Source organism: Pseudoliparis swirei, chromosome 17 (genome assembly GCF_029220125.1).
Source record: "Pseudoliparis swirei isolate HS2019 ecotype Mariana Trench chromosome 17, NWPU_hadal_v1, whole genome shotgun sequence".
In the NCBI taxonomy this organism is placed as follows: Eukaryota; Metazoa; Chordata; class Actinopteri; order Perciformes; family Liparidae; genus Pseudoliparis; species Pseudoliparis swirei.
In genome coordinates this window covers 20,266,521-20,284,720 of record NC_079404.1, presented here as the reverse complement: position 1 = coordinate 20,284,720, position 18,200 = coordinate 20,266,521, and the positions used below count along the sequence as shown (strand labels likewise).

Genomic DNA, 18,200 nt, shown 5'->3' with positions numbered 1-18,200 from the left:
AAATAATGCCATATACACTACCGTTCAAAACTTTGGGGTCACATAGAAATGTCTTTATTTTTCAAAGAAAAGCACTGTTTTTTCAATAAAGATAACATTAATCAAAAATACACACTATACATTGTTAATGTGGTAAATGACTATTCTAGGTGGAAACGTCTGGTTTCTAATGAAATATCTCCAGAGGTGTATAGAGGCCCATTTCCATCAACTATCACTCCAGTGTTCTAATGGTACATTGTGTTTGCTAATCGCCTTAGAAGACTAATATCTGATGAGAAAACCCTTGTGCAATTATGTTAGCACAGCTGAAAACAGTTAGGCTGGTAATATAAGCTATACAACTGGCCTTCCTTTGAGCTTGAAGTTTGAAGAACAAAATTAATACTTCAAATATTAATCATTATTTCTAACCTTGTCAATGTCTTGACTATATTTTCTATTCAATTTTCAATTCATTTGATGAATAAAAGTGAGTTTTCATGGAAGACACGAAATTGTCTGGATGACCCCAAACTTTTGAACGGTAGTGTATATTTGCATATCTTTCCCTTTGAATTCAAACAAACGTGTCCCATTTGATGCCAGCCATACCATGCAGTGCACAGCCCATTAGACTGCAGTGGCACCAACATATCTTCAAACTGGATTGCCTGACATCCAAGAGCAAGCACATTGATTTTTCAACCTCTAATCCTTTATCAATCTTAAACCTTGCAGGTAAATGGACTGGGATGAATTTGATCATTGTGTAAGAATGAATGGAGGCCTAATGGTGATTTACAGGGCTTAGGGTGTGGAGATTATTGAAATGACGCGATGCAAAAGGGGGGAGATGGGATGGGGGGGGGGGTATCAATAGAGGGGGGATTCTGTTATTGATATGTAAACACTTGAGACAAATGACAGCAGCAGAATATGCATTACGATTCATTCCCAGTCTCACCAACCCGTTGATCCAACCTCATCAGCCGTCGGGATTAAGTTGCCTCATCAATAAAGCTGTCATCATATTTACCCACTGCAATCAAACAGATGGATGATTCCATAAAAGCAATTGTTAGAGCCGTTACTGACTGAAATATTCATAGTAAAGACCAATATGATGTCTCAAGAGCTCGTCACCTTTTGCCCAATGCATGATGGAACAAGCTCAAACAGGAATAGACATGCATATATGTATATTTATGTATATGAATATATATACATGAATGCCATCAAACTTTCTTTTATTGTCTAGTTTAGACAGTTTAGTCAGTCTTAACTAAAACATAACAATAAAACAGTTGAGCAACAGCCACATGACTCACGATTTAGCTACTTTCATCCTTGATTTTCAGATTTGTTTTGTACTGTTTGTGATATTTGTCCTTGTGTAGTGTAAATGAGCTGGTCAATTATAGAATAACTTGATATTGGCTCGACACTTACACTCCAGAATGTGAGCCTGTATTGGAGGCAGATACTGGTAGCATCTTTACACATAACGCTTTGAATTCAACATTTATATCGGAGAGAACATTTTGTTTAGTGCTGGTGACAGAATTTCACAACTAAGACAACTACGTGAGAACACCTGTCAGCAAGATAGTGACACTCCAGGAGTGTTGACACTGTGACAACGAATGCTTTTCAAAGTATAAAAACACACACGATAATGAACAAATTCAAATACTCCAGCGGCCTGTATAGCATTAAATATGGAACTTCACTTGATCAAATCACCACATTAAACAGCATCATTTAATAATAAAAGAGAATTGTCTGTTTCTATTACGTTGTTTATTGCCCTGCGACTCACTACGCAGCAACAAAGCCTGCAGGAAAGCGCATCCTCGTCTACTTCAATACAACCTCAGTGAGACACGTAATGCACGGTGGCTTTCGTCTGCCACTTCAAATGATATCGCTTCATTAACAAAGGCAACATTTCCTCGCAGACCAGATGTTGTGGTGAAGGTAGGTTGTTTGAAGTCAGAGCTGTTGGCTATCACATAGATAGCATATCACTGCAAACATGAACTAGAACGGGAACTCGGTAGAGCGCATACCTTCGCATATCACAAGATTGGGCATTGAATTAGGAACATGTTGGCATTAGTTGCATGCCAATTGGATAAAATTGACCGCGCTATGGTAAAAAGAAGATGTTGACCTTTTCATGACCTTGACCTTTGACCCGATCGATCCCAAAATCTAATCAAATGGTCCCCGGATAATAACCAATCATCCCACCAAATGTCATGCGATTCGGTTTAATACTTTTTTAGTTATGCGAGGAACACGCATACAAATAAATAAATAAATAAATACACGGCGATCAAAACATAACCTTCCGCATTTTCAATGCGAAGGTAACTATGAAGTGACTTCACAATATCACTAGGCATTTTTTTTTTTACTACTTGGTGTCCTGATCAAATGTGATACACAAAAACCACGGGGAGTAAAATCCCAGTGAATTAAACATGTTCTGTGTTTGCGTTAATAACTTGAGTTGCATGAACACGTCGTTCTTGAGCACCCGAGTTCAGCTGTAATGTGACTGACAGCCAAGTTGGCACACGGAAATACCATTGATCTGCGGACATCAAATTAGCGGCTTTTTTAGAAAGCGGCCGACTCGTGTCGAGACAACAGCCCTGTGTGGGAAGCGGCAGCTTGGTTGACGAGTCGTCTGAAAATGGCTTTCCTTCTGGCTTCTCCTCTCGCATCGTTTTTGCTTCTTCGCCATGAATGAAAGTCGAGGCTACTTCAGCGGCTAGGCGACGGCGGCCTGCTGAGTTTAGAAGCTTCGGCGTGCCCGAGGAGGGGGTCTGATCAATGCAGGCAAGATGAGAAAGCAAGAGGGTTGTTTTGTTTTTCAACGCATCCAAAAAAGTTTGCGTTTTTTCCCCCCAAACTACTTTTGACTCTCCAGCCCTTCATTTGAGTGTGATGGAAGAAGAGTAGCTGCATGTTGACAAACTAAAAGCTCCCTTGGACTAATAATATAAAAATAAATTTTCTCTGACATAAATAAAAGTGAAAGAGCTTATTAGATACATGTGCTGGGGAGGAATTTATCTCACCCATATGCCTCCTTATAGGCTCACCAAAACTGTTTGAAAGCTCCAGTTTTTCACAACTATAAATTCAAAAGGATACTTCAGCGTGTAAATCAAAGTAAAGGTTTTTAATATTTTTTACAGCAGCCAGATGGTCTCATACTCATACCATATGAATGAGTAATGCAGGCGGCCACTGCAAAATGAAAGAGCTCTGAAACTGGAAATGAGGTGGTGACTGAGCAATGGCCAAAAGTTGTTGACAACAACAACAGAAACCAACGAGTGTTTCTGATTCAGAGATGGAGCGCCGAGGCTCTGAGTGTATTGGGTTTAAGTTTGAACACACCGACCAGCCGAGGGCTTGAAAGTAAAATAAAAAATATACACTACCGTTCAAAAGTTTGGGGTCATCCAGACAATTTCGTGTCTTCCATGAAAACTCACTTTTATTCATCAAATGAATTTAAAATTGAAAAGAAATATGGTCAAGACATTGACAAGGTTAGAAATAATGATTAATATTTGAAGTATTAATTTTGTTCTTCAAACTTCAAGCTTAAAGGAAGGCCAGTTGTATAGCTTATATCACCAGCATAACTATTTTCAGCTGTGCTAACATAATTGCACAAGGGTTTTCTAATCAGATATTAGTCTTCTAAGGCGATTAGCAAACACAATGTACCATTAGAACACTGGAGTGATAGTTGATGGAAATGGGCCTCTATACACCTCTGGAGATATTTCATTAGAAACCAGACGTTTCCACCTAGAATAGTCATTTACTACATTAACAATGTATAGTGTGTATTTTTTATTAATGTTATCTTTATTGAAAAAACAGTGCTTTTCTTTGAAAAATAAAGACATTTCTAAGTGACCCCAAACTTTTGAACGGTAGTGTATATAGCTGGAATTTTAATTATGGAGCACATACAAGAAGGTGGTATGCACAATATAGGTTTGATTGAAGAAAACACAAAGGCTAAATTAATAAAAAGGTAAGATGACATTATGCATCGTTACAGCCAAATTAATTTCATCCTGGTCTTTGGATTTTTCGGGGGAATTTCTGCTCTTTTAGACAACGCAGTAGAGAAGACAAGAGACCCGGGGGATGGGGGATGTTTATGCATGCAATGTAGGCAATACCACATCCTGGAATGCGTGAAGAAAAATCAATGATTTGTCCTTAGTTGTGTCGTGGGCTTACCCTTCTTATCAATATGCATTCGATTAATTCATGAATTCATGTTTCTTTAGCAGGATGTGTGATGTCCCCTCCCGAAAACAATGCTATAGAAATCCTCCCCCTCCGGCGGCCTGTCCATCACGGCCACCCAGGAGAGAGGAGAGCTGCTGGGCTTCTGAACGGACAGCAGCGGCCACAGGGTTGGCCTCCGGGTCGGCGCTGAACGGGTATGATTACTGACAAAATGAACACCAAAATAGATTTAGCTGTAGTAGGGCAAGGTTCCTGAAAATCAATGTATACAATATTATACTTTATGTTCATTCAGAACAGTATACCGTGTGTATTCAACAGATAAATAATCAAATACATCATTATTTATTTTGACAGAGAGGAGTGTTATTTGAGCAAACATGGTTATAATGCAATTACTAACTTAAAGAGAACACCATAGAAAATAATGCTGTGATTTGGTATCTAAAACGTTTCACATTTGGAGATTTTTGGAAGAATTTCTTTTATCGATAATTGGATAGCGATTGCTTCTGTCCTGGAGATTGCCCAGAACCCTCCTTATTGGCACTATATGGGGAAGCCATACATCCTGTGATCGCCCTAGGTCCCTAGGTTGTAAAGGGTTATACAGTTAGGTCAAGTTTCCAAAAATGGTCCCACTACGTGAGATGGTTGCTATAGGGACTGAAACTGCACAAGAAGAGGAAAAGCAAACTTAAATGTATCTGGCAGTGAAATGATGACCGATGTCTTTTAACCTTCCACCAAAATTAGCGGCGATGGACTCACGATCCGAGAGGTCAAATGTATCTTTCTGTCAGTGGAGTCTTGTAGCTTTGAGGTATATATCAGTTATTGTTTATGGATATGACAGATAGTTTTCCCCCATCTAACTCATGGATTCAGGGTTTAATTCGACCAAACCAGAGTTGTTGATTGTTACAACGGTTGAAAGATGGTTTCAATGAGTTTAATTGGTTCTGTCGAGTTCCAGCTGTTTGATGATCAGCGTGTGTGTTGTCGGACTGCAGTCTGGTGGACATTTATTTCTTGATTTATAATGATAAATTATAATAAATGTTAAGATTTTGATTTCATTTTGTTATATATTCACTCCAATAATTGTCCCATAGCATCGCATCGGAAAAGGGGCGGAAATTCGCGTGTCCGTTCACACGGCCATGTTTCATCACATCGGAGCTGCAGCTGATAGAGAAGACGTAACTACGGCAGGAAAAGATTTCGAGTACAGAGAAGCGGCCATTCAGCAGAGAGCGATTATGAGACTCAATTAGGACTACCGGTCCTAAAAAAGCAAGCTGGAGCTCGAGGCCGGTGAGATGTAGACACGAGCTCTCCATTCACAACTTTGATTATTTTATGAATAGAACCCCCAAGAAATGTCCTGAAAAGCTGAAGGATCCATCGCCTTGCCCACCCCCCCCCCCCCCCCCTCCTCCTCTCCACACAGAAGAAGAAGAAAAGAGGAGGATGGTGCTGTCACGACGCTATTAGAGTGGACCCAAAAGCATGACTCAGACAGGAGTAACAAAGAATACTGTCTTTGGTTGGAAACAGGCTGGGTCAAAACCGGGAGATCAGTCGAAGAAGCAAACAAGTCCAAAAAGGGGCGGGGCAGAGAATCAGAGGTCAGGGCAGGCAGGTCAGAACAGGCAGGTCAGGAATATACTCTAATAACGCTGGAGAACTTGGCATGAAAACACAAGACAATCTGGCAGAGGACAAGTGGAAGTGAGGGAGCTAAATAGTGAGGGACTAATGAGGGGATGGGCTGCAGGTGAGAAGGGCGTGAGGACCAGGTGAAGGGAATGAGGGACTAACGAGGTGATCAGAGGCAGGTGAGAAGGGCGTGAGGACCAGGTGAAGGGAATGAGGGACTAACGAGGGGATCAGAGGCAGGTGAGGGGAGTTGGACTGACGAGATGGTGTGACAGGATGAAAACAACTATTACAAAAAGGAAGGCGTGGAGCTAAACTGTTACAGGTGCACACTTCAAACTGACAACTTTATGCTCGCGAACACAATTAGAACACAAGCACCTTTTTATTTGTTAATCCATCAGCTGCAATATAATAAATAATACAGTGTGCTGCCTGTATTCGCTTGTGTGCAGAATTGTAAAGTGATTAACATTAAATGCCTGGCATTTAAAACGGCTGGGTAGAGTGTAGACCCAATGGGACAGATGTGTCCAAGGTCGTAAGGGACTGGGGCCTCTCCCAGCATGAACTGGGCTTTACCCAGGACAGTCGGACCACCTCACATGGCTAACACAGAATGACAAACACATTCACACCTACAGGCAATGTAGACTTGCGGATTCACCTGACTTGCATGTAAAACTAAAGCACCTGAACCAGGGCTATCACCAAAAAAATCAACCAACATGGCATTGATTCAAATTGAATTGAACATAGTCTAATCCTGAAATGTGCAATGCTTTCTCGGTCTCACGTAATTGACAAGCGAACGTTATTGTAAAGCGGCATTACGTAGGCTACATTTTTACCCTCAACATTTCGGTTGGTTGCTGTTCGATGTTCAGTTTGAAGTGGATCACATGGCAGCTGATTAAAAGTATAATACGTGGTAATTTAAACATGTACCCTTTGTAAACACGGCATTTAAAATGTGCCCCTCCTCTCAGGCCGAACGAGCGAGAAAGAGAGATAGAGAGAGAGCGCAGCAGTGGACGAGGGAATGGAGAGAGGGAAAGGGTCAAAGATGTCTTAGAATGGTTTGGTGTCGTGATTATAGATGCAGCACAGCTTGCTAGCTTTCTCCACCCTGTGTTAGTAACAACCCACAGGGCGAAAGGTCGTGCGGCGGGACAGCAGCGGACAAGAGCGTTTTACGAATGCACAGCACTTGAGTGCAAGGCACGCCCCCCCCCCCCCCCAAGGCAGTTATACACTGACAATATGTGGCATTTGAACAGATCAATACAGGTTCAACATTTGCATTTTAGCTCAAGAAAAAAAACTGCATAAAAAGTACTCGCACAAGATTAATGCGCCCGTGCACAGCGTGAGATTGTTTATGCAGAAGTGTGTCGAATGGAAAGATGGTGGCAAAGACGTGTATGTTTGGGAAGTGAGTTGTGGGAGTTCGTGAACCTCAATTATGTTAGGTTGTAATAGTTTATTTTGATAATATTTAATATTTTTGAATTTGATTTGATTTGTCATTGATGTTGTGTGTTGTGTATGCATGTGTGTTGTATATGTACATATATATTTTGTTTTGTTTACTTTGTATACTTCTATATCTTTCATCCCTGTTTTTTATATTTGTGTTTTGTTTTTGTTTTTATTCTTGTGTGTTTGGTTTATTGGTGCTGCTACTTGTAACGACAAATTTCCCCTTGGGGATTAATAAAGTATATATCTATCTCTATCTATCTATAACATGTGCAGAGGTCTTATGCTTGAAATTAATACATATAGAAAGATATTATAATAGGAAATATTAGGGAGAATATTGTTATTAATGTATTATGAAGCATAGGGGTAATGTTTACTCTATGCAAATGTAATAGCAAGAATTAATGTATATTGCATGAGAGTGACTATATTATATTATAGATTGACGGAGCCGGTTAAAATCTGTGAAGTGACTTACAATAATAGACGGGACTTTTATTGTGAAAATACTTGACCGGAAGTGACGTTTTGACCCGGGGTTCAGTGACATTCGACCCCTCCATTGTTATAGCAGGACTTTGAACCAATCACTAGGTGTTAAAGGCCGGACTCACCTTTGAGTGTGAGGATTGGCTAATTTTGAATCTAAGACTTTGTGGATTAGAGATAGCGCTCTCTTCCGACGGGACCCCGAAGGCGGAGGAGCCGGGACCGATGAAGACCACGATCGTGAGGCCTTGAATGTTTGTTTTACACTTCCTGCCATTAAATGTTGATAACTTAATTCACGCGCGTCCGGAAGCCTGTTTTCCATCATTTACGAAGTGCCCAGTTTCAGAACATCCTTATAATTTCCTTGAAATGTATCAGGACATTTCTCAGCCTTTGGAATCTGTTCATCATGGAGCCATGAAAAGAAAAAAATTAAGTTTTCTTCACAAATTCAAGGTAACATTCTTAAATGATCATTTGAGGCACTCACTATTTCTGGAGTAATTACATGTTGTGTGTTTTTTGCCGGCTGCTAATAAAATCCCAGTAGATCTTTGATAAACATCGTTTGCAACACAAGTTGTTTGAAATGATGCGTCTACCGTTCAGACTCCTGGAGGCAACGCAACACAAAAGAGTTCTCAATGAAGCAAATACATCTTCTCAGTAATACTGTAGGCCTACTATATTATAGATTTGTAATACAATGTATTTCATTCTGACCCAATCCTCTGTTAATTTCTAAAATAATCATGAATTAATGAATGGCTAAGAATGAAATTAAATTGGTTGAATGAAGTGAGTTATTACCTTCGCATTGAAAATGCGGAAGGTTATGTTTTGATCGCCGTGTATTTATTTATTTATTTGTATGAGTGTTATTCGCATAACAAAAAAAGTTTTAAACCGAATTGCATGAAATTTGGTGGGATGATTGGTTATTATCCGGGGACCATTTGATTAGACTTTGGGATCGATCGGGTCAAAGGTCAAGGTCATGAAAAGGTCAACATCTTCTTGAATCGCATGAAATTTGGTGGGATGATTGGTTATTATCCGGGGGCCATTTGATTAGATTTTGGGATGAATCGGGTCAAAGGTCAAGGTCATGGAAAGGTCCAAATCTTATTTTTACCATAGCACGGTCAATTTTTATCCAATTGGCATGCAACTAATGCCAACATGTTCATAATTCAATGCCCAATCTTGTGATATGCGAAGGTATGCGCTCTACCGAGTGCCCATTCTAGTTTTGGTATGAGTTGTCACTCAGACGTTCAGGTTCTGTTTTCCTATCCAGGAACACAATCTCGTGCTAGCGACGGACGACAATCACAACGTGAACCAGCGTAGTCACAAACGTTGCAGCAAATACATCGCAGCTGCACTTTATAGGCAACTATCAGATGTCTGAATGTTTGAATTGAAGTGTGAAAACAGGATTGCATGTCGAGAACAAGCGAGAAGTGTCTGAGGTGTCAAAACATGGCAGCACTTTCCCCAGACAAGCGTAGTCACAAGCTTTTACCAGAACTGTTACACTTCCTCAGTTAATTGCTGGCCAATATACCCACATTTCACAAATTGTCGCCCTCTCTTTATTCAGCATGTACGATACGGTTGATTATTGATGTGCGACCAGCTGCCAAACCTCTTTCACATCTTCCAATACATTCAGGGAGGCTGATTGCAGCAATTAAGACTGAAATGTATCCGTTAATACATTTTTTTTAAACAACGTTTCACTAGTAAAAGGGACATTGGCCACTTTAGAAATAGATTATTAGTTTAAACACATTTCTTAAAAGTACACCAATCTGTGCATGTTAATTGGTACAATTTTGAGGTGCAGCTCTGAGCGGTGTGTTACTTTTGGACACAGTGAGGCTCTAGCGGTTTCCCCCATGCTTCCAGTCATAATGCTCAAGCAAGTCAGCTACTAGCTATAGCTTCATTTACATATTTACTCACATGAGAGGAGAGAAAGCAACAAGTATACGTCTCCATATGTTAAACTATTCTTTTAGGGCGGCAATAGATGGAAAAACGTAACTTGAATAAAAATGTTGTGGTTATTTCTGTGTCGTTTTTGTCTTTTTACCACATATTTGTATCGGTTTTACAACTTTTATATAGCTATAAAGCATTGAGACAAAGGCTTTAAAACATGTCAGATTCAGTTCTAGTGGACTGCATTAAATATATTTAAATGAAATGGCTTGGTCTTGCTGAATATATTTTAAATCCTTAATAAATGACTGGGACTTGGCTTCATGCTCTTTGATGATGTCATCATATCATGGATTTTCACAGCTACGTCAAAGTACACACACATACGTTATCTGCAGAGGCAAATGAAACAACTGGCTCACCGCCTTGTCTGCATTAAATAAATAGATGAGTTATAAAGTCCCTAAAACTGAATGAAAGACACGCAAGACATGAATACGTTTGTTCAGCCCTGAGGCCAAAGAAGATGCAGCTTAAGGTAATCTTGAATATATGGTTCCACACACCGAGCCTTGGCCCGCTGCCTTTAGTATTAAATCACACCTTTAAATCAACGTCTTTCATCTCAGAAAAATTGCCATAGTGCAATTCAAGCCAGCAAGATGTCAAAAAGCTAATTAATGCTGTCTACACCTCTCGCAGGCTACACTGTAGAGTGAACATTTCACTTGTTTCACTGAAAATTCTATTTAGAGCCTACAAATTATTCAAACTCTGCATGAGTCCCGATCAAAACAAGAAATTAGAGCATGTGAGTCTGATTTTGGCAGAACTGTATACTGTATATATAGCTCCAGCTATCTTTTCGAATTTAAAGTCTTTTTGCTTGTAATAAAGCTCTCAGCTCACATCTTGTTTTTTCGAGCGCTTTAGATTCACTCGCATCCTTCCACGGTGGGCTGTTAAGACTTTCAGAACCAAACATAAGACAATAGGATGTTCCATTTCCAAACTGGGTTAGGTAGAATTTAAAAACATATCTTTATTAATCGCTTTTTGTCGTCTTATTTCACTTTCTATCTATATTTACAATATTACTATGATGCCATTTTTAACCTTTTGCTCCAAATTTTCATTTATTGTATAGATCACTTCCAGTTACATTCTTAGTGTAAATGTGTTATAATTTTAACCTCTGCAATGACTTAAACTTTTAGCCTTCAGTACCTGTGTTCAGTGAGCTGTATACTTCATCACGCAACTCTAATTTTGAGCAAGGTGGATGAGACTGGTGCATGGGAATGTGTATTGATCTCATTCATAAGCACGAAATAAGGCTTGAGCTCAAATCACTGATAGAGAGAAGAAAGCAACACAACTTTGAGCAGATCATTATATATATATATTATGTTACACTTATCTTTTTCCTTTACACTTCAGCCTAACTGCCACGTTGACGAATCAATAAAGAATATAGATCATGGTAGGCCTATTTGTGTGATAATTCCCTCAAACTACCTCTCAGCAATCACACTACTCTCCATTCAACTCGTAACTCTGTCAGCACAACTGCTTTAAATCACTCAAATTACGACGCAACATTTGAGATTGAACGCGGAGACCACACTGCGTCAAAAGGGGTCCGTGCGTAAATATGTTGCGCATCGACTACTTACGCTGCTGTTTTGTCCGGACCAGTGCACCATGGCCTGGTTATGAGCAGTGTCCCCGGTGAGCGCGAATGTTGAACTTGAGAGCTCAAACTCCTCCTGGTCTGAAACCGAAGCGTCCTCCCCGTCCTCGGGTCTGAATCCGGACCACGTCTCCGCGCTCCTCGCGCGACGCGTTCGTCTCCAACCGGCCACATCCGTCTCCTCGTCGAGGCCCACTGTCACATCAAACTGCGCCCCGTTTTCATCGGTGTTATCTTCTCCATCACCGGTCCGATTTTCGGTCTCGTTACCCTCACCGGGAGAAAGAGCCGCCGCGGGTGAAGAAGCACTTCCAGGAGACACTTTCGAGCCGGAAAGTTTGTGCCGATCTTTCGACGCGTCCTTCTCCAGACAACTTGCGTTATTTCCCTCCAACCGCGGAGGCACTTCGGACGAACTTTCTTCACTCGCCGTTAATTCTGCAACGTTGTGCTTTTCGTCTGCGCCGTCGGCGGGTTTGGCGCCCGGTGACCAATCTGTAAATCCAACGAGATCTTTAGTTGGTGCCTCGCCAAAATTAGCCAAATCCAGCTCCGAGAGCTCCCGGGGAAGAGCTTTAATAAGCGGCTGCTGGCACGAAGGAATGCACAGTAGCTCCGCTTTCGTTCCGCCCGGGATGGAAGTTAGGGTGAAGAGCCAAATCCACTTCGAGAAAATGATCAAAAGCCAGTGACCGAGGCGCGTCTCCATTCTACGTTGATTCCGATTTAAGGCGTGTTAAAAACATACCATGTTCACTCCTGAGCGTTGCTCTGTCATCACCTGGTAAAGTGGAGTCCGTGGATGCACTGTGGGGAGGTGCAGCAGCGCGCGGACAAGTGTTCCCAAGTACTGATGCAAACGATGCATCAGAGGAGGAGCTGGAGGCTGAGTCCTGGACGAGAGGGGAGAGGGGCCCATACCCTCGCATCCTCATCTCAACCTGGATATACAACAACAACAAAAACAGCCACTGGGCGTACTCCTAATTAAGTTATATTTCTGTAGAGACACGTGGGTCCCCTGGGGTTTTAATTCAGTATTCAGCAGTGTGCCAGATACTATTCCACTGTGAACTATTTGACTGCATCATTATCCTATATCGGTAATTATGCATTCGATTAAAACAATCTGAAAGGTATTCGGATGATGGAGGCTCTGGGGAAAGTCTAGAAACAGTATTGGGTCTGCCTCTGCTAGACCTGGCGTGTAACTCCTCCTGACTCGGGCTTTATGGAAGATATGATGAGGCTGTGCATTTGCCATTCGCAAATATAGGTAATCAATGAACAGGATTGCCTGTGTTCCTTGTCAATTATGCCATGCCGATAACGACCGTGGTGGCCAGCTTGCAAAGAAGCTTGGGGATTATTTCACCATGTCGGCACTCCTGTATTGTCCATTTAACAGTGGATAGTGCACATTCCACAAATGTTAGCCCTCAGTTTTAGGGTGCCTTGAGGGTTGTCAGACATAAAATAGTGAAACGGTTTCAAACAAAAGGTGAGTAAGTATTCGTTTTATCCATCAGATACCTCAGGTCCCTGCTATTGTATCTTAGCATATGGATTTTGCAGGTGCCATGGAAATAACTGGAAAACCAGTTGCCATGCCATGCGGACACCCTTGAATATAATGTTATATTTCTCAATACTTTGGGCTTTGTTCCAGTCAGCTAATGCTAAACCATTAGGAGAAGTAGTGCCTGTCCAAACCCTGTGATTAGATTCTATTCCCAGGCAACATTTAGTCAATAGGATGGGGATGCTGTTGACTGGTGACTGATGCCGAAGAGAGTCCCTATATTGAGCTGTGTTCTTCCCATCTCTCTGAGCTGCGACGTGATCCTGTTCAACGCACGGGTCAACTGCACAGAGACGTCTTTCATTGGCAGCCATTAGTGATGCAGTGAGCAAGAGCTGTCTCAATCTGTTTCAGTTAGCCCCCACCAGACAAGGGGAAACCAGTCTATAATGCAGATTGATGGCTGACTGAGAATTTCAATCATGGGCAACATTGGCTAAAAAGCTCAAGTCTTGACTGTAATGCAAACGTAATGCTCAGTCCGACTATTACAATGCGGACAACGTCTGCACGGAAGTCATACGTGTGTGTGTGTGTGTGTGTGTGTGTGTGTGTGTGTGTGTGTGTGTGTGGCACCTGTAAGACTTTTTACATGTTTTGTTTTACTTGCTGGGGCTTTGTGTGGGAAACATCTGCAATGACATTGTGGAGTGATAATAATGGATTTTTGCCTGACTGCTGAGTTTAGACACGGACGGTTGTGCACCTGCTGCATTTGTGTACGTCTTGTTTTTAGTACTTTGTCATGTTTTGCTTGCAATACTGTATTTGTGTGCTTACAACAATTTGCCAGAGATGGATGCAACTAACTAGCAGCTGGATGGATATCGATAAACAACTGATTATTTTCTTAACCCTCCTGTTACCTTTATATTTACTGACATATTTTACCCTCGGGGTCAATTTGACCCCAGCAATTAAAACCTCCAGAAAATTATTAGAATTAATATTGTTTCCCAAGTTTAAGTGTGAGGTACTTTATGTTTGTTTGTTGACGACCTAAATAGCCCTTTAAATATATACAAAAGTTTATATTTCTTATACGTTTGACACAGTGAAAAACAGCCTGGGGTCAAATTTACCCCAAAGAACACCGACGTTAAACATTGAATGGGGTCAAATTGACCCGAAAGGTAACAGGAGGGTTAATCAACCAATTCATTTTGGAAATAATGAAAGAAGGCTTTCGTTATTTCCCTGGGACCATGGGACATTTTCAAATCAGTTGCTTTATCTGAAGAACAGCCCCAAAACCTAAAGATATTAAATGTTCGATTATCCAATTCAGTGAACAGCCGGAAAATGTCCCAAAGACCATTGTGCTTTAAAAGCGACCTATCAAAATAATTGCATATTAATCTATTCATAGTTTAACTTCTACTTGTGCTTTTTTTAAAGTGAAGATTTCTCTGAAGTCATATAGTGGGAGGGTGAAGCTGTATTAAAAATAAACGAGAATTGATTTTCAACGACTAAACTGAGTCACATGTTAAAATATATATATATGACAAGTACAATACTTTGTAGGTTTGCTTTAGCAATCAAACATCAACACGGGATATGTTTAAATTGGTCACAGACTCTAAATGTCACTGACATTTCCGGACCGATGTCTTATAGGACATTTGTGTGCACAACTTGGCAGCTGAGTGGAATCATTGTCTTTCGACGGGCAAGATTGCTGGTTTCCCGCCTGTCACACAGACTGAATACAAACTGTTATGCTCTCTGAGCTCTTACTTCTATGATTGAAACTTGTGAGCAGACCGTGTGAAAAACTCACAAAGGATCGAGGCGACAGCGATTCACATTGTGGGATTATTCTCCATTTTTAATTAAACAGATTTCAGTGGAAGAAGAAAAGAAACGCTGTCAAGCCCCTCCCTGGAATTAGACCTTTCCCACTATGGCGTCAGCTTTACTTTCACACCTGTTCAAATGACTCCAGTGCTCATAACAGTCATAAAAAAAGAGGAGCAAAGACACTCAGAACATTAGACATGCAGAGTAGACGGTCTCGCCCTTCTGCTCCAGCTAAAAAGCGAACATCTGTATGCAGCGCTGCATTGAATACAAGCTGCAATGTGCGTGTGTGCATCACAGTGCATGACTAAAAGCTGCACACAGTTGCCATATAAAAAAATTTCCTCTCTTTTTAGCATTCAATTATAATCCAATCACAATCATCTTCACAAAAGGTGTGAAACTTCTGTGTGGGTTTTTTCCTTCATGCAGATGTGTAACAGAACAACTCGTGCCGAAATAGAAGGTGCGAAAGTAGCGATAGACACCAGAGACATCCACTTCAATTAGTGCTCAACACACCAGGAGAGAAAATTGCCTTTTCAAATAATGATTTCAATTACATTATTGAGAGATATGGGGAGAGGCAATAAGGACATGCAGCGGGTCATCCTCTGACCCGAGTGAAATGCTTTGTTTACATTTCAGAGTTAACGCAACTCTGGTAAGAGTTATTATTTTACTCTACACTACACTGAGAAGTGTTCATTTTGATTGACACTCGGACCACGAGTGTAAATCAAAATGAACACTTCTCAGTGTAAAATAATAACTCTGACCAGAGTTAAATTAACTCTAAAATGATTGAACCGCCAACCCCCTGATTGAAAGACGGACCTGCTAACCACTGACCCACAGAGGCTCTTTAACAGTCTGGAGATAGGGACCATATGTTTACTGGCTTAGTGTTTATGTACTCTTTAATTCTACTGTGCAGCTTTTGACTCGGTCGCGTTAGCCCTCTGCATTTCGGTATTTCAAGACACAAAATCAGCTCGAGTGTAAGTTGAACCCAGTATAGAGTTAATCTAATGTGTTGCTTCTGCTGAAATATCAACATTTGATTTTCTAGAATTAAAACGAGCGTGATGAAACTCAATTTGTAACAGTGAGCGTTGTCATCAACACTGGGGTTTTACTCTCTAGTTGTAATGACTCACTTTCACAGTGTATATTTTACACAAACATGTTTAACTCTGAATATTTACACCAACACTGGGGGCTATTTACTCTTGCTAGTGTTGTAATAACTCTGGAAGTCAATATACTTTAACACTGAATTGTTAACACTGGGGAATTTACTGTGTACCCTCCATTGAAACAAATCCCATCTCTTTAATTCATATTTCTCTGGTCTGCATCTATCTGTCCTTGCAGTATGTTTCAGTCTAATATATTGTTGCAATAGGAAAAGGGACACTTTTTAGAAATTAGATGTTCTTAAAAAAGGTTTACTGTGTAATTCATTAGTTATGAAAATGATATATTAGTGTGAGGTCTCTGTGTGAGTGTACATTGTTTTACAAATGGAAAACTAGCTTAAAAGACGTTATGAGTGAGACAATGCTTCTAAAGTTGAGTAACATTTATTTTTACGGTTGCAAATTCACACAGGTCTGCAAATAATTTTCCAATTCTTATTTTTCTTCATAAAAATTGACATCTTGGGAAATGGTGGCGAGGTGAATCATCCCTTTATTAGATTAGCAAATTGTATTCCTGGCGGATGCCTTTAGAATGCCCCGAGACTGCCAAATGAAAATAACCTATTAGAGACAACCTTAATATCTGAGAGAAATATTGAAATATTGGCACGGATGGGCAAAGTTCTCCTGAAGTTGATTGTAATTCAAACTTTTAGAAGTGCACCTAGTCCACTTAAAGGCTGTGTGATAGTGACAGAACTCCGGGCACCCTAAAGATTTCCTCAGAAACGTGTTTTCTTGACTCGCTTCAGAGATTAATACAGCAGTTTGCAACTGTACAAAGAAGTCTTTGGAAAATTAGGTAATAACCATATATGTGATTATTATAAATTAAATGGATTAGTGTCCTTGGGGGAGATACAATGAGTTACAATTCATATCAACTCATCATTAGCTCATAACAGCATAATCATGATTTCAGTTATCAATTTGCAAATGACATAAAACCCAGTCAATCTATAAGAATGTATGCAGTCCACTGTAGTGGAGCTGAATATAATATCATTTTCACTTGAAGTAATAGTGTGACATTACAAGTGGCCCAAATTAAAACACAATATACGTTCATGCCAAATGTTGTCCATACCCTCTTCCATGCATAGAAGCGTTTTATTATCCGACGGCAACTATTGGCAGGGGGACATTTGTCTGTTCCTTCCAAAAAATAAAATAAGTACCAACTTATGGTTAAGGAACCTTTGTTGTTATGGTTACAGTCATAGAGTTCTGCAGGAATGAGTCCTAACGCCCAGAAAGTATTTCGCATTTCAGCACTTACGGTTCCCGGTACCCTCGTCTCGGAAGTCAATGTGTTTTTGGTTACATGCCTGAAAAAGGTTTTTTCAACTTCTTATTCCACAGCAAAATACACCAGTATCCCACACATTCATTTTGAAGTTGTTACATGTCTTCAAAAAGGCAGTAGATAACAAATGGCTGAACGAGACTATTAAACATCATTATGCCGAACACTAGTTCGCCTTGAGCCGAGTGGTGGTGGCCTAAAGTACTGAAAGTACTGAAAGTACTGAAAGTACTGAAAGTATTGTCAGGAACGGAACAGACTGAATAAACAAACACACTGTGGAACGCTCAAGGGCTTGGGCTGATGAACACAAGACAATCTGGCAGAGGACAAGTGGAAGTGAGGGAACCTAAGTAGAAAGGGACTAACGAGGGAATGGGCAACAGGTGAGACGGGCATGAAGACCAGGTGAAGGTAATGAGGGACTAACGAGGTGATCAGAGGCAGGTGAGGGGAGTTGGACTGACGAGATGGGAAGCAGGATCTGGAATGACATGATAGTTAGTGACAGGATGAAAACAACTAATACAAAAAGGAAGATGTGGAGCTAAACTGACACTATCGTCATTGTACAGAATACAGGTACACAGGCAATGAAATGTATGCTCTGCATTTCACCCATCTTTAGTTATTAAGGAGCAGTAGGCTGCAGTGATGCTTACTTCTGCCGATGGCATTTACTCTTCAAAAATAATGAACAAGTAATGTTCATTTGTGAAGATTATCCTGTGCAACAAAACATGTATCATA

The 18,200-nt window shown here is 40.5% G+C and overlaps 1 protein-coding gene across 1 annotated transcript in view; it reads right to left on the bottom strand.

The window, feature by feature from the left end:
* LOC130207081 (VPS10 domain-containing receptor SorCS1-like) overlaps window positions 1–12,263 on the bottom strand; it is a 48,993-nt gene extending 36,730 nt beyond the window's left edge. The window contains exon 1 of the mRNA XM_056435499.1: window positions 11,538–12,263. Within this exon, the coding sequence (XP_056291474.1) occupies window positions 11,538–12,263 (726 nt within the window). The remainder of the gene's footprint in view (window positions 1–11,537) is intronic.
* Between the last annotated feature and the right edge of the window lie 5,937 nt (window positions 12,264–18,200).